At 36.7% G+C, this 21,517-nt stretch overlaps 1 protein-coding gene and 1 pseudogene across 1 annotated transcript; one reads left to right on the forward strand and one right to left on the reverse strand.

Annotated features, from left to right (window-relative positions):
- The first annotated feature begins 2,887 nt into the window (after window positions 1–2,887).
- Window positions 2,888–14,531, forward strand: LOC139982381 (creatinase-like; annotated as a pseudogene).
- A 145-nt stretch (window positions 14,532–14,676) lies between these two features.
- LOC139982382 (beta-lactamase domain-containing protein 2-like) lies at window positions 14,677–21,440 on the reverse strand. Its single transcript, XM_071995157.1, has 7 exons — window positions 21,163–21,440; window positions 20,087–20,250; window positions 19,820–19,956; window positions 19,232–19,457; window positions 17,501–17,703; window positions 16,293–16,547; window positions 14,677–15,329 (listed from the first exon to the last, which is right to left on the reverse strand). Exons 1-7 carry the CDS (start codon window positions 21,306–21,308, stop codon window positions 15,162–15,164), a joined length of 1,299 nt encoding a protein of 432 aa, XP_071851258.1. The 5' UTR covers window positions 21,309–21,440; the 3' UTR covers window positions 14,677–15,161.
- Between the last annotated feature and the right edge of the window lie 77 nt (window positions 21,441–21,517).

Raw genomic sequence — 21,517 nt, forward strand, 5'->3', positions numbered from 1 at the left:
CTCAACCAAAACATGTTCAGGGCTCCCTTCCATGACAAAATGCATACCAAAGACATCATTTTAGACCCCCCCCCCTACAAAAAAAAGGGAAAGAAAATTATAATGCGCCCGATACTCATAGCTAGTACAGTAACTAGTACTCTTCATGTTCCACAACCGTGCATTAGTAACTACTGCGCTGTGTTGGTAACACGGTAACGTGTTACAGGTGGCACAGTAATTACTAGAGCTGTTACACGTTGAACTACGAGTCCGATAGGTGAGAATTTGCAGAAATTAAAAAATATATATATACATATATATATTTTTTTATATTTGCAATAAGTAAAAAATTTGCATAAGTTGTATAATGATAGTTTGATTCCATGGGAAGTTCTTAGTTTTGTGTTGCATCTGTTGAACCGACATTATCGTGTGTTTACTAAACTGAATAGTCAACATTAATTAATGCATGACAGTTATTTGCGAGTCATTTCTCAAAAATGAAGAGCGTTATAGCAATATAGCCTGGACTAGTGCAGGTTTTATTCAACCGTCTACAACGTGGGCGGGTGGGCAACCTTTTCTACCTGTGGGGAGGGGGGGGGGTCAACATCTGGTATCATGTCGGGCCAGACCAATATTAAAGCATGTTTTTCTACTAACCGCTGCGCCACTGTATCTGTTGAGACATAATTCTCATTTCTAATATTTAAGGTTCATAATGGAAGCAAGAGCTATAAGAACAGCAAAAGCAAACTGCCTTCACTTGGATTTGAACCCTAGAGAAAAAGTTTGTCTTGCTCTTCAGGTACAGAACTCTAACCGTTGCTCCACTGTATCTGTCGAGAAATAATGCTCGTTTCTAATATTTAAGGTTCATAATGGAAGCAAGAGACCGTATGAGAGAGCGGCAAAAGCGAACTGCCGTATTAGAAACGAGCATTATATATCAACGGCCGCCATGCGCATCAGTTGTGTGCTTTACCAGAAGAGCGAGAGGTATTTTGGCTCCTGGGTTCGATCCCCAGTGCAGGCAGTTTGCTTTTGCCGCTCTCTGATACGGTTGCTTGCTTCCATTAGGAACGTTAAATATTACAAACGAGCATGATATATCAACAACTGATGTGTGGCGCAGCGGTTAGTGCTCTGTGCCTGAAGAGCGAGACGTATTTTGGAACAAGCTCAAAGGAACAAGCTGATCTTATTTTGGACTTTACTCCTCACCTAATCCATATCAATAACTATACGCTTGTTGAAAGGCATCGTCCCGAAAGGAGAGGTGGCGGTGTTTGTTTATTTGTTAACAACGATTTAAATTTCAAACTCAGAAAAGATATGTGCATTTTCAATGATTCTATTGAGGCATTGTTCATAGAGGTTGACATAACATCAGCAAAGAAAAATTATACCATAATTGTAATTTACAGCCCTCCAAGTAGTTCACTGCATACTCTTTTGACACACGTAAACGAAATTTTAACCCAACCCTCGAATGAACGCCATAGTGCGTACATTATGGGTGATTATAATATTGATCTTGCTGATAATATTAAATCTGCTGACTTTTTAAACTTACTATTTGCCAGTGGATTTTTCCTACTATTACAAAACCTACACGTGTGAGTTGCACTTCTGCAACTCTTTTAGATAATGTTATAACCAATGATGACTACAAGCTAATAACTGGTATCTTTGTAACCGATCTCAGTGACCATTATCCAATATTTCTCCAAACTGCCATACACAAAAGTAGGCAAAGGGGCCCTATGTATGTACGAAACTACTGCAAAACAAATGTATATAATTTTTTTCGACAATCCGAAATGCTCCTTGGGAAAAGTGTTTCATCCCAAACTGATGCAAACATTGCCTTTTCTATTTTTTTTATAACAATTGCAATGCCATATATATATAATCAATGCTTTCCTAAGCAATGCATCACCAAGTCTAAGAGACGTCGAAAGAGGCACCCGTGGATTATTGCGGGTAGAGCTAGAGCACACCGCTGGGCCACGGCAGTTTTATCGACAACATGCATGTGATATAACATACGGAGTTTTTCTTTGATTTTTTTTTGTTATGAAAATACATACGGGGGTTAATAATATAATCATTTTGTAGGTTGGTACGACGGTAGTTCCAAATAACGCATTTATAGATGTTGAAAATAAAGTCGGCTAAGGCATCGTTTTTTTCCATTATGGTCGGTACCGAACAGTGTAATAATTTTCCACTGTTCTTCATCCCCTGCATGCTATATAAATTATTAAGTTTGCTATATAATTGCTTCCAAAAGTCGTTAATATGTTGTGGAGTATTGTAAAGTCAATGTCAGCATCATATGGAGGTTTTGGATTCTTATAAATGTTTTTCCAGCTGTGTTTAACCGTCAGATTGGGGTATTCTTTAATCCAGTGGAATTAGTCGGTTGGAGTACAATTTAGATTCAGACGGAAGAGGTGACTAGCCCGTTTGTAAGAAATGTTCGAGGCAAGAATGCACTCGAAGCCACTGGTAAAGCTGAAAATAGCATCAGGGTAACGTTGTGAGGGGACAATTTTGTCGGCTGAATAGATAGTGTTAACCAATTCAACGGGTAGTGCACCCAAGATTACGTGAAAGAAATCGTCAACATCATCGATTGAAATCGGATTATCAGTATTATAAATAATTATGGACGCATGGACTACCTGAGCAGGTATAGAAGCTGGAATTACTTCGTACATAAGGTCACTAACCCTTACAAAGCCACCGTGGATATAATCATGGTTCAAAAGTGGCGAGCCATTATTGTCACAGATATGAGGATTGTGGAATAACGGCTGCAATAGCATATCCTCTCTAGTGACAAAAAAAAAAAAAAAAATCATCTCGTCAACTCATATAATTGTCGTTTTGTCAAGTCGGTAACTTGTCAATGCAAGGTCCCTTCTACGCTTCCGTACATATATACCGTTTTTGGTAATGTAATATATTTTTAATTTAAAAGTAAATGAAGTTATTATTAAGCTGTGAATAATAGCTAATACATAAAGCTATATCACTTTGTTCAAGAGGCGTGACGATATTAAATCCTGCGCAGCATAAAAGTAGGCGTGATGTGTTTTACCGAAGCTACTAACTTAATGCAATTCAGAAGGTATCTTCATTTGGTCTGATCAGAAGGTTATCCGACTTGAAAGAATCGGTTTTACAACTCGAAATACGGTTAGTTTATGCTTAGATTTATACCGAATTATTTTTAATAGGCATTAGAAGGGCCCTTTATATCTCATATATTTCTTCGCGGTAACCTAACAATTTAATATAAAGAAATCGTCTCTTACGTCAGTTTTCAGGAACACATAGTCGTTATATAGTCATTATAATGGTTTATATATATATATATATATATATATATATATATATATATATATATATATATATATATATATATATATATATATATATATATATATTAGGAGGTCGATAAGGGGTGCTTTTAAGATAATTGTGGTTTAAGCAATTAATTGATCATATAGAGGGATTGTGTTTTTAGCTTCGTGGAATTTTAAATGGGTGGCTAGAACAGCAACCAAAAGTTCATTGTTGTTTATACTCATATCTTCAGGATCTGAAGTGTAGGACATGTGTTATACATTCCAATGAGGATTGAAATACTGCTCAAAGCTTCTCAGAGGGTATTAATATTTATAAATCGGTTGTTTAAAGAGGATATTGCTGTTGTATTTTATGAACATAAAAACAAGAACGTTGATTATGTCATTAAAGGGATTGGCCACAGCCACCTCACTGTAGCAACATATTAAGATACCTATAAAATATCACACATTATGAATGTTGCATCATTTGAAGTTTTATGATGAGGCACAAAAAAGTATTTGTTCTTTTCTGCAATGTACTCATTTCAGGAAAGTAAAGCTATCTAGGTTCATAATGTTGAAATGAAATATGAATATATACATATACAAGTTGTGAATATTTTCTGCATTACAAAGCCATTATCGTCCTTCAATAAGGTGAACTAGCAAAAACACTTCTCTGCACATGACTCAACTTCCCAATGGCAAGAATGTATGGCAACTAAATATACCATCCATCTTGATGTCACAGAACAATTGGGTACGGGAAACATAATTCGATCTTGTTGAAACTACAAACCCATCTTAATTATCTCCATGCTCTGTTGTTTTTAATCGTTTGTATCACTAATTTACCACTTCACCAAATGTTATGTTTCCATAATCAAACATTGATGTCTCCCATGAACCGTGATAGTTACAGACTTGCAGGTATTATTCTTAGTTCACATACGGTAATGGAGTGAACACGAGTAATTTTAAAAGAAAAACATGGTAATGCATTTAATTACATGACAGCACGCAGAAAAGGGTACATCTAATTGTATGATATTGCAGGACTAATTCTGAAAAACAAACATCAAGCTAAGCGAAACAGTTATGAATATGAAGTGACATTATTAAACTGCTGACAGTGGTTACTGCTTATATTATTTCAATCATTACGGGACCCACTATACACAAATCAGTACAATTAGCTTCTTGCAATTTATACGTAACAAACTGCAGCAACTTAGAAAAGAATCCCGGGCAGTAGTTCTGAACAGTTTGTTAATGTTTCAAAACACATATATGCATGTTTATCTAAAAATCATTACTTTAAACTGTTTTTTTTTCAGGTAGGACTTGCTAATGGCAGCCAACAAATTGTTTTCATGAAAGTAATATTAATCATATGCTCTGTAATATTATCAAATGTGTTAGGGAAAAGTAACTATTAAAGTGGCAAAAAATGATAAAGAAACAGGAAGATGGCTAATTGCAAAGAACTAGAGAAAGGTTAGTATATTTTTTAATGTGCACACGTATTCTCTACATGTACCAGTGCCAAAGGTGGATCGGTGAATACCCACGTCACTAGCGTGGTCATTAATGGGGCCCCAACTACAAATCTGACCGCATAGGTACACAGTGGCATTCCTCCACAGCGTGGCCGAATTGTCGCAGTTTCGCAGTAATTACCGGGTGGCTTTTATCGCAGTTTTGTGCAGTCATATGTTACCATACAGATTCGTCAAAACTGGAAAATGGTACACGAATGTTCAATTAAGCAACTAACCTCGAGCCATGAGTTATTCGCTGATAATGGTTTACGTCACGGTACAAGAGTCCAGCTTTATATGTTCATCTTATGTTATAGGCCTATGGATGAAACCCAAACATGGCTTTTCTTCGTTCTCGGCATGACGAATTGGCGTACTTTAAAGAGAGGTTTTAACTGGAATCAAGCGGTATCGTACCTCCTTTACTTCAAACACATAGCTAGTACAGTAACTACTGGTGCCACCTGCAACACATATTTCTACTGTTCCTGTCCCACAACCGTGCATCAATTACTGATTTTTGTTCGTAACACGGTATAACATGTATTAAAGGTGGCACTATTAGTTACTGTACCAGCTATGAGTATCGGCTTCGTGATGTTGTTTAGGTGCCTACGTTTGCACATAATGTGTCTAATTAATCGTGTAGGTTGTTAGAAATATTTTATTTGATATCAATGCGTATATTGATTGTGCTACAATTAAAATGGCAGTTTCCACATTGTCGCAAATACACAAAGTTGGTAGGTATATGCTTAACTTACCGTATCGGTAATTAAATGTCCTTCACAAATTTGATCAACATGTTCCCCTTGTAGGGAAACCGTGATACACACCTGGTGGTGATCACAAAGTCACAGTATTCATGCAAGGGCACCAGGATTGAATGCGGATCAATCATTTGTTCTTTCATTTGTGACTTTTCTTAAAATCGACCACTTGCGGTATCCATAACCCTGTTGAGGCTAGTGTGGAAGTACCGATAAACGAAGAATAAGCTATAAAAGTAGGAAAATACATCCCGATAAAAGAAAGAAAAATTTCATTAGAGGATATTCATAGAACCTGCTACAATGACGTGCATTCACAACTTCAATGTACCCGTTAAGATAACGTCCAGCCAATTCACTCAGAGATTACAGTAACTACTGGAAATCTTAAACATTTGTATCACAGTAAAAAAACTGTATTATGCTGACAAATATGATCATTCTTTAGCATGTGCTATTAGGTTTAGAGTGAGAACTGAGGATATGTGTAATCCCAACAAATATATCAAACTGAATTTGTTTGGATTACACATATCCCAAGTTCTTACTGTAGTCCTAATAGCACACGATACTGAATGATAGCACGATCCAGATTTTACTTTGGTACACAACTTAAAGATGTATAGTAGTTACTGTGTTCTCTGTGTGTATCCGGTGAAACGTCGCACCGTTTTTCAAAAACCGCTGATATATGACGTCTTAGCACAGGCGTCCTGGCTGCCGGTATACTACGTTAAAAATACATTGCTTTAAACAGTGCATCGGTTTAACGTTACGAGAGCGTTAATATCGACCGTGGCGAATTCTGGCATTGGCGAGTCAACTTTGGTGTATCACTGTCTTTTTGGTGGTTCGTTTGCTTAGATTGCTACTCTCAGGAAAATTGAGCGTTGCCTTTTTTTTTTATTAATTCGAGGCCTCCAATAAATTGTGACACTCTTACTTACGTTAGCCTTTTTTTTGTTTGATTAGCCGCTTAACGGTACAATATTACGCTTAATAACAGTAATGCCAGTTTTGCTAACTGTAGTTATCGTTGTTGCTCACACAATATGGTAAGTATAATTCAAGCTGAAAGGTAATTTCCTCGGAAATTTTAGGGGGCTTTTCTCAAAAGGCCTGTTGCCATAACATATTTAATCTCATTCGTTTGCTTTGAATAAACTTACGCAGCCATAGCTGGGATTGGGATACTCTTTGTTTGTAAGTTATTGTAATCAGTCGGTGAGTTTACCGTGCATTATCCATATCGGGCCAATCAGATTCTAGAACTTGATAGACGTACGATGTTTGGTTCAATGTCAGAAACTACTCGTCAGCATTCAATTGATAAACCAACTTCATCAAAACGAACGTCAACAAAATAATGAATGTATATTGGCTCCGGTATGTAGCAGGCATGGGCATATGAATAACTTGAGAATGAACTTTACAGATTAATAAGAATTGACATCACACATCATCCATCCAAAATACAGTGAAAAATTTAGTGCAAAGGTCGATTTAGTTCTTACCATTTCAAAGTCGGTAGATTGCATTGTTAGAAAAACACGGGAACTAATTAACTTGCGACTGGCGGGGAGTCGATTGATCTTACATATTGAAGCTCTAGCCAGTACTCTAAGTCAAAACTGAGTTTTAGTTATTGAACTTGGCAGTTCAATATATATGGGGGGTTGGGGTGGGGATGGTGTGCTGAAAAGGGTATATTGTAACGGACAGTTGTAATTGCAAAGCGATCGTATACAGTTGATAAATGTATCGCAATTTGGGATCAACTGTGACTACAAGTTGTGGTCAAGTGGTTAAGGCAGTGGACTTGTGATCTAAGGATTACAGGTTCGAGCCCTGGCCAGATCATTGCGTTGTGTCTTTGGGCAAGGCACTTTATCTCCATTGCCTCTCTTCACCTAGGTATATAAATGGGGATTTGCGAGGTGACTTGTAAATATAGTTGCGTTCGCCGGTTTGTGGCTGCACCCTATGGGAAGTCCCCATGGGGATACGTGGCTGTGGTGCACTGTGGTGCCCCAGGAGAGATTGTTTTAATTTTGCACACTTTGGTGTGTAGGTGTGACAAGTTACCAATGACCAGGGTTAAGTACAGCGCGGGGGGAATTTATTGTAAGTTGCGCTATATAAGAACTGTTAATTATTAATTATTATTACAAATTCTTTCAACATTACAGACTCTAACGGGGCAAACGATCATCACACATTAGGTTGAAAAGAGAAGGCTTAAACATGATCTTCAAGGCTTTGAACAATTCTACCATCCGAGGACTGGGTGAGATGTTGCGTCATCGGTACGCGTCAAGAACCTTCGCTTCCGCTACCGAAGACATGCAGAATCTCACTGTCATGGAAAATGGAGACAAGGTTAGTAACGGTAAACATAACAGTCGGTTTCGAGTTAAGATACATGGTGCGTATGTTTGTGAGGTAAGATACATGGTGCGTATGTTTGCGAGTTAAGATACACGGTGCGTATGTTTGCGAGTTAAGATACATGGTGCGTATGATTGCGAGTTAAGATACATGGTGCGTATGTTGACGAGTTAAGATACACGGTGCGTATGTTTGCAGTCCCCCGACGCTCTATTATCTGTTCAACTACAAAGATGCACACTGTCCATAAGAACTGCAAAGATGCACAATCTTCGTAAACAGTTTTCTACTCGAGAAGGATATAGCGACGAGGTCACACGAATGTCGCCGATACCATTGCACATGTCATCTAACCATAATCATTCTTTGCATTGTAATTTGAGTATGATTCATAGAAAATTAGTGTTCCAGTTTGTTTTGATATGGATTCTAATCAACACATTAATGTTGGGGTAACTTTGTCAATACATCACGCTAATGTACACATTCTTACAGGAAGGTGTGTTTGTAATCAGTGGCCACATTGCAAATCGTACAGGAAACAAAAACGTGTACGGTTAATTACACCGGGTTTATTGATGTCACGAAAGAACGTCTGAAAGCTGTAGCAGACTATATATTTCTACATTAATCACAAAAAATAGACGAACAAGAATTATAATAATAATAATAATTATATTGATATTAGTCAAAAAGATAAACACCACATTGCCCTTACGATTATGTTTTTACTTAATATTTCTGACGGAAAGTGATGATGAAGTCCATAACAGCGGTGACGTTTTAATCCTTTTTGACCTACTTAGTAATTTTTCTTTTCTTTTTCTTTAGATAATTCTGTACTTAATTTTGTGTCATATCTCTTCTTACATCAAACACTCCCTCATTCTGTACCACAGGCAAAATTTATTTTCTCAAAGAAAGAAATGGACAGAAGAATATTCAACCTTCGAAAGCACATGGCAGAGAATTCAATAGAGGGCGTTCTGTTTACATCGATGCACAATATTAATTACTTCTCTGACTTTCTTTATTGCTAATTCGGCCGTCCATTTGGTTTGGCCGTTACCATGGATAAAGTGACGTCATTATCACCATTTGTAGATGGTGGTAGAGCCTGGCGTCGTACAGCGAATGGTGGGAACTTAATTTTCACAGACTGGAAAAAGGACAACTTTATCGAGCTGTGCGATATGAATTTGCTGGCATAAATGGAAAATTAGGTCTGGAATTTGATCATATTCCTGTGGGAAGTTCACAAAAGCTCCAATTGTTTAACCCTGACGTAGAGTTAATCGACATAGCATCGCCCTGTATGCAAATGAGGATGGTAAAATCAAAGGAAGAGATCGACATCATCAAAGAGGGCGCCAAGATTTGTGAAGTTGGAGGCGCTGCTGTCTTAGAGGCATGTGAAGAGGGCGTGAGAGAATACGAAGTTGCTCAGCACGCAACCAACGTGCTTGTACGAGAGGTGGCCAAGAGGTTCCCTAACATCGAACTGCAAGATAGTAAGCTACATTTTGTTTGAGTTAATAGACACCAAGTAAAAGTTACAAACAGTTATTTCAGTCTGAATTTGTTAGTTTCTTTTGATACTTAGTAGGCAATCATACACTGGATTTTACCAAATAATAGTCGTTATTTCAGAGTACTGTAGACCCGGCGTAACATAGATAATGGAGCTCAAATCTGTAAACTTACTTTATTTTGGAGTGTTAGCTCAGTGGTTAACACCGATGCCTTTCAATCATAAGGTCCCGGTTCGAGTCACTCCCAGATTAATGTATGTCGTCCAGTTACAGAGTTGTTGACAATTAACAATTCATAATCATGGACGTTAAATATGAATGTAAGAGACTGACTTCGGTCAGCTTGCGGCTTTGATAAGTCAATGATGCTTCTTCTCGACTTCCTGCTTGCAGGAGGATCTAAGATACATACATACATAAAATATACATTGTTGGTTTGTTCTTCTTCAGGTCTCTCTCTCTCTACTTAAGGGTCAATTTCTCAGAATCTTGCTACCGTAGGGTCAATTTGAATGATATATTTCTTCGTTTCACAGCTTGGGCTTGGTTTCAGACAGGTATCAATACTGATGGTGCTCACAACCCACCGACGAGTAGACAATTACAAAGGGGAGATATAATCAGCATGAATGTATTTCCAATGATCTGTGGGTAAGAGTGAACCTAAGTTTCATACGTAACACACGATGAAACTTTATTAAATGTTGTAGATACTTGTAATGAACAGTAAAGATGAATATCTGTGTCCAGCCAGTATAACACAGCAACCGTAGATGTGGCCGCGTTCAACCATGGTTGTTAATGGTACCCAATTTTGTAGTTAGAATTTGAACTTGCTTCAGAGCTGTAATGGGACGTTGCACGTTTATTCTGTAAGCACGTTCTGAACCCTCATATACTTGAATAACCTTCCAAAAAAAAAAATTACAAAGTAGCGTTGGTTTTAATCCATTGATACGTTTGGTAGTATAATTCCTGGCTTTTCTGTCTCAGTTGAACGTAAAATTACTTTATTAGCGGACTTCTTTCTTTCTGTTGATAAAAACATTATTCATAACCGAAAAAAAAGGAATAACCAAGCAACACCAGAACACATTTTAACATATTTTCAATGATTTAGATTTTTCTCTAGCAGTAAACTTTTTCGAAGATACTGCTCATCACTTTTATAGATTGATGAATTCTGAATGCTGAATATCTATTTGCCATGTTTCCTTTTAGTGCAATGAGGAAGTAACTACAGAGATTGGCGGTATCAACAATTGGGAACTTGAAATATGACGCTACTTGTGACAAATATGGTGTCACTAAGGCGAGATACCAAAATTGTTTTGGTAGCTGGGGCGCATTACAATATTGTCCAGCTAAATCTCAACAACTTTAACTCGTAACGACTGCAACGGCATAACTTGATTGATATTCGATATTCTTTACACTTAGTTATTACACGGCACTGGAGCGCACATTGTTCATGGGCGACGTAACGAGTGATAGGCATCTCCAACTCTGGGAAATAAATTGCGAAGTTCATCGCAAAGGATTAGAATTGGTAAAACCCGGAGTGAGATGTTGTGACGTAGTGAAAGAATTGGACGCAATCTATGATGTGTATGGCGTGAGGAAATACCGCACTATCGGATACGGCCATTCTATTGGGATACTTTCACATTATTACGGACGTGAAGCCGGTAAGATCGCTCTTCTCTCTTCCTCTCCACCCGATTCACACAGAGAACACGGTTACTACTGTAATTCTTAAAGTGTTGTAATGCAGTAAGAACTGGATCGTGCTATAACTCGGTAGCATGTGCTATTAGGTTTACAGTAAGAACTGAGGATATGTGTACTTCCAACAAATCCAGTGTTATGATTTATTGGGATTACATATGTTCTCAGTTTTTACTGTAATCCTAATAGCACATGCTATCGATTTATCAGATTTGTCAGCACGATCCAATATTTATTGTGGTACAAAAATTTAAGATTGACAGTAGTTACTGTAATCTCTGTGTGAATCAGCTTTCCTCTCTGTGATCGTGAATAGAAATTTGTTTCACAGGCCAAAACCGAATTAATATACAATACAGAGGCTCTATAAAGAGATACGCTCTGTGGTGGCCTGACCAATTGGGATCATAACATGTTGTTTCTGTTTTGTCAATGAGTTACAATATGTGAATTACTATTTTATTACAACATCTTTTATAATAAACATAAGTTTTAAGACATATGGATCCGAAAGACTTTTACAATAAAGTTGCCGGCGAGATGAAGTCATCAGCTGTGTCTCTTTAATCGCTTTGTTTAAACCCTGCATATAAATATTAACAAAAGAAAACTGCTTTGTTTTTTTTAATCTAGATCTTGAGTTTCGATCAGACATTGAAACCGTACTAGAACCTGGCATGGTGGTATCTATGGAACCGATGCTAGTTATTCCAGAAGGAACGGCTGGTGCCGGAGGCTACAGGGAACATGATATGTTGGTATTAACTGAGGAGGGTAACGAGAATCTAACAGAGTTCCCATACGGACCAGAACACAACATCATAAAGAAATAGGGCGATGAAAATGCAAAACATAAAGCCAAATGATCTCAACTGTTGCAATTTGTGGCTTACTATTTGATTTAAAAACCATTATTTGCATTTATGTATCACATAAATTAAGTTCTTTAATGTTTTAATGTTCTTGTTTTTCTGGTGAATGTTACATAGTTTATAATAATCATGGTTTTATATATATATCAACAATAAAAATAATTCTGCTAAATATACAAAAACATAACATGTTTAAACAATGAGCGTCCTAATGGAATTGAACCCAATGAGATGCTCGATAATATAGCTAGTGTTATGAATAATCGGGAACTTGGTGTGTAATTATAAATGTCGATTTTCTTCTGAACTTTTGAAGATTTTCCAAACTGTATGCGTATATAGGGAACATAGTGGAACAATTTCAAAGGTCACTACACATAACAGGAATGTAAAGTTCTACTGACCCAAAAACCTGGCTGACCTCTTGAAGTCCTGGAGCAACTGCACCAAATATCCCTGACATTAGATACAAGGGTTTCAAGTAGGGGGGAATTATGCAATTAAGGACCAAAGCTGTAATACACACCACAAAGTCTTGGCGTAGAAAAGACATACATCATGTATATATATGTTTACTGCTCTACATACAATTACTTTGACATCATCCTGAGTTAACACTCATCAAACATTCAAATCTCACAAATATCATCCCTTATTTTTTGATGATGATAGATCTACATGGCGGATGATTTCAATATAATATGTGTGTGTAATTGTGTAATAGTGGATAATCTGAAGAAAACGACGATAAAACCAGGTCAGGAATTAGGGAATTTTAAGGAAAGAGGTTTATTCCGAACACACACTCAACGGCGTTTAAATGCAACCAAGTCGGAAATGCTTAAACATTAAACTGAGTGGCATAAATGCCAGGTGTTACTGTTTTCTGGTAAAAATGACAAAAGAAGTGACAAATTAAGAGCGCCCAAGTAGATGGATTGAATCCCTCAACTTCTAAGTTACATTCTGTATGATCTAACGTGTGAGCACGTAAATTGTTCAGAAATACCGAAGTATATAATACGTGCGTAGTCCAGACAAACTCTGCTGGAAATATTCTTCCTCACATAAGATTTAAAGAAATTGAATACATAGAGAGCAATGAGTGTAATGGTGTACATAAGAACAGCTTGAGCATATTATCAATTCCGTTAAAAGTACGTTGATAAACACTGTAATAACATGTTAATGATGGACATTGTCTTTTTTAAATGCAAGTTCATTCCTAAAGGAGAAGGCGAGCTACGCAATATTTCCTCTTTGTTCCGCTTCTACAGTAATTTTCATTTGATATATTTGGCACTAAGTCTCAGAGAAATTTGTAAAGCTGTCTTTTTTAATAGATGATATAAATTCCGGGTTCTATCCTAAACGTAAACGTATTTCCTACATTACGGAACGCCCTACCTCTATAACTCAGTGCCATTTCTACGATTTTTTCTGTTAAAAGACGTCTGAAAATTGTCCTCTTTAAATAATTACGATAAATACTTCTTTAACTTATACATCAACTGATTTCAATTTTGTTATATTTATATTTTGGTTTCAGCACTGCCGTGCACTTTTTGAGATGTCTGCTAGATATTGGTTGTGCTTAGATCGTTCATTCATTCGTTCATTCATTCATCCTTTCATTCATTCATTCATTCATTCATTCAACGTACTGATTTTCCGCTACGTTATTGTGTGAGAGCGTGTTGGGTTGCATCCCTTTATCCATCATATATTCCCTTGGAGATTTGAAATATAACGGAACATCTATGTACTGTCACTGTTTCTTAATCCGATACTCATAGCTGGTACAGTAACTACTGTTCATGTCATACGACCGTGCATCAGTAAAATCTACTATGCTGTGTTCGTAACACGGTAACATGTGTTACGGGTGGCATTATAACAACTGTAAAGCTGTTTACGTGTTTCCCTGTAAGACAAAGAACTGAGCGAATGGACAATGAGTCTGTGAAGATGACAATGTCTACGAGATGAAGTCAAAGAGGTACGGTACCGCTTGATTCTATATCACACCTCTCTTTAAATTACGCCAATTTGCCATGCCAATAACGAAGGAAGGTCATGTTCCATAGGCCTACTTATAGCATTAAAAGACAAGATACGACTTCATTTTTAGAATTGCGTATTAATGAACTCGCACTAAATGGTTGGTACAGCGTTTACTGTTCATGTCCAATAACAGTAATTACTACTTTGTGTTCGTAACATATATAACATGTATTATAGGACATGAACAGTAGTTGTTGTGTCCGCTATGAGTATCGCATTCCTTTTTCCTACTAAAATAGTGTTAAATAATCTGAAGAGGGTTCAATATGCGAATTGGGGTAAGGGGATGGATCTTTACATTCGAACGGCATTGCGATAAGCTGTGTGTTTATTGTTTTTACTTTTGACGGCCGGAGCAAACCAATCAATTGTACACTTCTTACAGTTATTACGTCAACAACAGACACAAGTTAAATGAGAAAAGTGACACTTGAACATAAAATGATGTCTTGTTTGTCTTTCTCTTTAAAATAAACCCAGTCATTACTATATGGCAGCTTATGCATTTCCACGGAGAAAGTGGAAATAAAATCAAATAAGAAGCATTTTGATGAAACCTTGAATTCATATATATTTGCAAGAATTCCACTTGTTTCCGATTTTATTTCGGAATTCATGAAGGCAAATCTGGCAAACTACTAAGTTACCGTAAAACAGAGACACTTAGTAAATAGCAAAAGACATATATATTCTGTATCCAAGGGTTAGTCGTTAGTACTGAACACTGCCTGATGAGTATCTGGTTAATTCTCATACAAAGAGGCAAGAGCAATTCTAAAGCTATGTTCATAAATGACCAGTTATTCCCCGTTCGGATCGGAGTTATGTAAACTTAAATTGATAATTAACAGTTAGCGAAAAATTTGCCTTTTCACAGTAAAATGTGAAATGCAAATACGCTTGTGAGCAGTTACCATATTTTCTAAATTGATCTTTTAACACTATCGATAAGACGTTGTATTCTCGGGTCTAATAACTGAATACCTAGAGTTGACATATAACGGCTGACAAATCCATAACCTATTTTGTTGTTTGGGTCCGCGTAGCCAATCTGTCCACCGGCTCCAGGAGCACCGAAGAGATTTCCCATCTGTGAAATTTTATGAAAATATATCCTGCTCTTTTATTTTTATCATGAATACAAAAATGTTCCATTAGTTTCAATGAAACTTGAGGGCAGTACATGAACGGTGCAAATATTTATCTATATGGAAATATTTATCGATATGGAATATTCGGGTTGCTCATCATTCTGTCAATAAAAGTGCTCTAAGAATGATCGTCACAGGAAATTACACTATAAATACTAAGCCAAATGGAAGAAATATTAGTTTCAGCAACTCTTTCAGCAATAAAAACAAGATTGGAAACTGTCCTATTTTGCGAAAACCCAAAGTCTATGGTCAATTTTCCCAGCGCGTTCATTTTTCTTTTGTATACAACACTGATTTTTACAGAAATGCAGATAATATTATCTTATTGTTTTTGAAAATATGGAATATTTGTTACATTGACTATGGAATATAGACAACCAGACAATTTTCTCTGCATATGATTAACCTTCTCACTGAGGACTTGAACAAAGTCCTCAGACGTCAACTAAAAAGACTCCTCACGTTCTCAGATGAATTTTATGATGGAAGAGTATTATTAAGCCTAGGTGTTACATAATCAGATAAAATTTGTATCGTTATTACATTGCAATATCTATCTGCATTGTAGTGACACAAAAAAGGCATTGTAACATATATAACAAATTCATTATGGAAATATGTGATGTACAAAATAGAAATAAATAACTTACTATAGAAACAGTTTGGATCATTGTGCAAAAAGTTATGTTAAGAACAATTTTTGGAACATGTCACCAAAAAATAACTCGATATTTACTCGTGAAAGCTGCGATAATGAAGAACATTATATATTCAGTAGTTGAGTTTTGAGGTTTTGAGGTATTTTCATTTATTCAGTTGCATTTCCATTCTCTATGAAAATACTTATTTAGTATTTAAAATTATCATGCACATTAACGAAACTACACATTTACACTTACGTTGTCGCCTTGAGGTATTACGTCCATAGCATACTTCCATCTCATTGGATGATCGAACATCAGTAAGTCTGGGGTGAGGGGTCTTTTGTCATTTACATATTCATCAATTATCTTCTTAGATAGCAAGGTAGTGTTTCTGTATTTTCCACCGTTAGCTAAAATACCAAATAGTTTGGCAATCGCTCTCGCAGTACCGACTCCATTGCCTGACGCAAACTCTACGTTCATCACATACGGATCAGCAAAACGCTCAAACTGTTGAGTTGAAATGCCATAAAAATGTTGAAATGTCACATGTAACATGCATTAGCTAGAAACATTCGCATATGGGTTAGTTTCATTGTGAATGTATATAGCTCACTGTGAAATAAGTGCCGTTCGATAACTTTGTTTTGCTTTAATTCGAAAGGCTATCATCGTTCATGTTTTTATGTTAGATTTACTTTGTACTAAAGTCTAGACTTGAAATATAATTTCGTACTTGCCATTTTCAGAAACATACAACAAAAGGATAATGTAGCAAACAAATTCGAAAAAATACAGCACATGATATCGTCCTGTTCAGATTCATAAATCAGCATATATCCTATAATACACAGACCAAGTTACAGTCTTTAATTACTAAAAGCAAAACTTTACATAAAACCATGGTTCCCTTGTGAGATATTATTGTATTACTATCACAAAACGAATAATATCTCATGTTGCTTAGTAGAAAGCACAATAGAAGATGGCGGTTGAGATCCTGCTATATTTATTAACTCATAATATCCGTCTTAGTTAATTATTACACTGTCCTTAACTCTTGACATTTTATTCAGACGAGAAATTGTATAAAAAATATTATATATATATCCAAGAAAATAACATATTCTAGTTTCCCTTTTTTAATTAGGAAAGCAACGCGACTTTAACTTTTTTTGGTAATTTACTTAACATTAATCTTCTTTCTACCTCCGCAATTTCTAGTTGTTATGAGACAGGATAGCTTGATGTTTACTCATGTGAGGTATACTTTCTACTTTTCCTGTGGCAAAATTTAAACTCTTGTCGTATCAAAATATGGAAGTCTTAGCTTTCGATGATGGTAAAGAGAACTTAATCAAGTCGGAACGCATGACTTCACTAATAAGCGTAAGGTATTTATATCATTGCGTTTTAATCGGAACACTAAGCGTTATGAATCAGAACAAAATAGGAATGCTTACTTCACACACGTTTCCACACGATTCTAACATTCGTTTATTTACGTCTGCATTTTCCCCTCCTAGTAACGTACTTAAGACAGCGTTCTGAATCAGTACACTATTCTTAATTGCATAGATAACATCACCGAACCCTGCCTGTACGTTTGTTAATCTTCCCAATCGATGAAACAGTTCTAATGGTGTTCCTATATATAGGTCGATGTCTGAAAGAGGCAGATATGGACTAATACAGTTCAATTTGAATATATGGAATTACAGTTTGAAAACTCTGTTCAACTCTAATATTGATAGTGTCGCTGTCTCAATTCGCACACTTCATTATTTAGAGATCCGTGGTTTTGATCTACCAATAGGTGAGCGTATTCATTTCAACGCTGGGATAGTATGTGTTTAATAGTTAATAACCATACCATCTCAGCCTAATCTGGTTTTTGAGGCTTCCAACTTCATTGATTGATCAATTTTGTAAATGCATAGATTCTCTCTTCCATTAAAATGTATTTGTGATTTTGAAATACTTCATAGTGTTATTTAGTCTTCTTAGATTCTGACGAAGTTTTAATAATAGCATTGGAAGCAAAACAATAACTTTCTAGTCAGAAAAGAAAAACTTACCAGCATGAAGCACGGAGGCACATTTTTTACAATATATGAAAATGTTATATGACTTAGTTATGTTCATTTCCTTGCTAAACATTAGTGATAACATGCAATGATATGTGAACTTGCAAACTATGTGAACTCCGAATTTGTTAAGCCTTGCAGGCTTTATAGGAGACTTCCCGTCACACTGTAAATTGTGATGAAACAAATAAATATACAAAAATATACAAAAAAAGAGAAAGTGTAACAGATTGCCCTCATTGCAAATAGGCGAGGCTGATTATTTGAAAATTTTGGTGAACTGGTTAACGACACAGTAAACATTATTTCCCCACAATTTTACTTTGAGGTTCAATACATGTTGTGAATATAGGTCATAATCATAAGTCTCTCAGTAATGTAGAAAATTATATTATTATGATACAAACACATGTAAATCAACTATAAGGGCAACTATGCTTGAGAAAGTGAGTTAACAGGACCAGTACACATAATATGTGCAGTAAAGGGAAGTATATCTGTGTGTGTCCGTACTTTGTTGTGAAATATTACGTTCCGGAGGACGCGAGAGGCGGGAGGGAATGGGAGGGGGGAGGGGAGGTGATGGTTACAATACTATGACTATTCTACACCCATATTCCCCTACATTCAAAGCCTCGTATGTACGATGCCGTATAAGATCGCGGCAAAAGCAAACTGCGGTGGCCAGGTCTCGAGCCCAGGATCCAAAATACGTCTCGCTCTCGAGGTACAGAGCACAGCCAACTGCACCACGGCAGCTGCTGATATAAATGTATGTTCGTTTCTAATACTTGAAGTTCCCGATACCGTATAAGATCGCGGCAAAATCAAACTGTGGTGGCCGTGTCTCGAGCCCAGGATCCAAAATACGTCTCGCTTTCGAGGTACAGAGTACAACCAACTGCACCACGGCAGCTGCTGTTATAAATGTATGTTCGTTTATAATACTTACAGTTCCCGATACCGTATAAGATCGCGGCAAAAGCAAACTGAGGTGCAATTTCTATATGATTTGCACATCTCAGTTTAGTCTTTAAAAATGCTATTATAAATGTTATGATTAAAATGACATTCCGTCTTTGAGTGTGATAAATAAAATAGTCTTACCGAATGGCTTTCTTACTTCTTCGTCAAAGAATTGGCCAACGGTTCGTTTCTTAATGTCTACCCTTCGTACAAGGGCGTCCGAATATAGTCCGAATGTTATGCCGTGGTATCCATGTTTTGTACCCGGTTCCCAAATCGGTTTTGTGGCAGCCAGAATTCTATCAAGTTCCGTTCGATTTTTCAAAATGTCGTAAGAGAGAGGTTCGTCTGTAGCAAGAAGTCCTGCCTAACATCAAATGAAAAAAAGGGAGTAGAATATTAGGAGAAAGTTTTTTTTTCCGGATTGTTTCCTTTCTATAATGTTGATGTTAACTCGGAACTCTTTGGCAGCCACTGCGTATTGAAACAACCGGGCTGTGCTAATATTCATGTTAATAGTAATATTCAATAGTAGCTGATACGACACGCCTTCGCTCAAACTGACTTAAACTACTATCACAAAATAGTATGCAAATATGTGTCCTTTTCGATTAAAATATAGTTATTATTTGAAAAGAAAAGCCCCCTCCCCCCAAAAAAGATGAATGTGAAAATGATTATTTTATTATTCTCTGATTTCGATAAATCTTAAAGGATGTTTGTATTTACCTCATGCTCTAGCAATTGTTCAACCGTGATTCTTTCCTTCCCGTTCTGCGCAAACTCAGGCCAATAGTGCGCCACGGTTTTCTTAAAGTCAAGCAAGCCTCTATCGGAAAGCATGGCTAGACATACAGCTGTGAGACCTTTCGTAAAACAGAAATGAACACCTTTATGTCGCTACGTTATAACAGGAAGTGAAAGTATACAAATAAATGTCGATATAAAGGTTTATTTTTGGGGACGATGGTGTGTTTCTTTTATTTCATAGCCTACCTTTTGTTGTTGAAAATATTACTGTCATAGTGTCCTCCCTCCAGAGTCGTTTTGCTTCGGCGTCTGCGTAGCCAGCCCAGAGGTCAACGACCTTCTCTCCATCCTTGTAAACAGAAAACGCAGACCCAGCATCCCTTTTGTCCCAACCTTCTTCATAATTTTGTCTGTGGGATGACAACCCATAATAGATCTTATTTCCATTTAGTTCATAACATAGCTCGGACTAATATTTTCACCATAACTTATACAATTCGTGCAGTTACATGTCATAGTGGTAATGTGACAAGTCCCACTCGTCACCTGTCTGTTTTATTTTGCACTATACTATTCGATAATAGGTTAACTCTGAGTCTAACAAGAACAAACAGTCGAAATTGATTACGGTTTAATAATATTATAAATAATCTTAAATCACGAAATAAAATACGTTATGTTAGGAATATGACGTGTGGTTCAAAAAATAATTTGAGAAAGACAAAACAAAAGACTTTTGTAGATACTACACAAATACAAAACATCCCTCTCTTAATAGTGGATTATAACGACCGGCCACGATCGGAACATGATTCGGTTAATTCATGTTGAACATTTATTAAGCTAGAAAGACATTGATAATTGTAGAAATGTTTCATTCATGGCTTTTCATAACAAACGTATATAACAGTCTAACTAATATCCCCTCACCTATTCTAACTAAAATTGGGACATATTTATCTGAAGTGTGTTGTATATTTTGTGCGATATACTATCAAGCTGAATTTAATAGAAGTATTGCTCCTCAGTTCATATCATCAACATAAACAAGTGCAGTGAACCGAATGTTTTATTCCTTGACTTAGGGAGGGTGGATTTAAAGTTTGAAGAAATGCAAGATTCAGTTTGATATTAAATGTTAAGTCACCTAATAGACTGCTCTTAGTTTTGTTTTTAATCCTGGAGCTACGATAACAAATACACCAGGTACATCCTCCATCTCATCCCAACCCCCACCCACCCGATTCCAGCCCACTTCACCCCGCCATCCTCTCAATGTTCCGTTAGCCCGGAGTAAGACATTGCATGGTTGATATACTTACCTGAAAACGTCACGGACTTCCTCAAAGCCTGGAGCTACAGTACCAAATATCTCAGGTACTGGATATGAAGGTTTCAGGTAAGTAGGTATAATCAAACCAACAATAACTGCAGTTACACAAACGATGCTTGCGCGTAGGAAAGACATTGTGAGTAATCGGCTGTCCTGCTTTGGTCTAGTACAGCTGCACGTACGCGTTTGTGGCTTCTTTGCTCTAGACTGCACTAAGACAGCTTACCACAACGTGTTACTATGTTTAATGCTGGCCTTCATATTTAACCTATACAATAAACCATATTGGCGTAGTGTTTGCTAGTAGTTTAATCGTAAGGTTGACAGACTTTGAACCTCTGGCT

The sequence above is a fragment of the Apostichopus japonicus genome, chromosome 16 (genome assembly GCF_037975245.1).
Source record: "Apostichopus japonicus isolate 1M-3 chromosome 16, ASM3797524v1, whole genome shotgun sequence".
Lineage (NCBI taxonomy): Eukaryota > Metazoa > Echinodermata > Holothuroidea > Aspidochirotida > Stichopodidae > Apostichopus > Apostichopus japonicus.

What these genes read in the sequence shown, in the direction of transcription:
- LOC139982382 (XM_071995157.1), bottom strand. Translation starts at nt 21,308, where the DNA reads ATGTCTTTCCTACGCGCAAGCATCGTTTGTGTAACTGCAGTTATTGTT. An exon ending in AACAATTGCTAGAGCATGAG is followed by an intron (nt 19,458 to 19,819) that starts GTAAATACAAAC and finishes ATTTGATGTTAG; the next exon opens with GCAGGACTTCTTGCTACAGA. An exon ending in AGAAGTAAGAAAGCCATTCG is followed by an intron (nt 17,704 to 19,231) that starts GTAAGACTATTT and finishes TGCCTCTTTCAG; the next exon opens with ACATCGACCTATATATAGGA.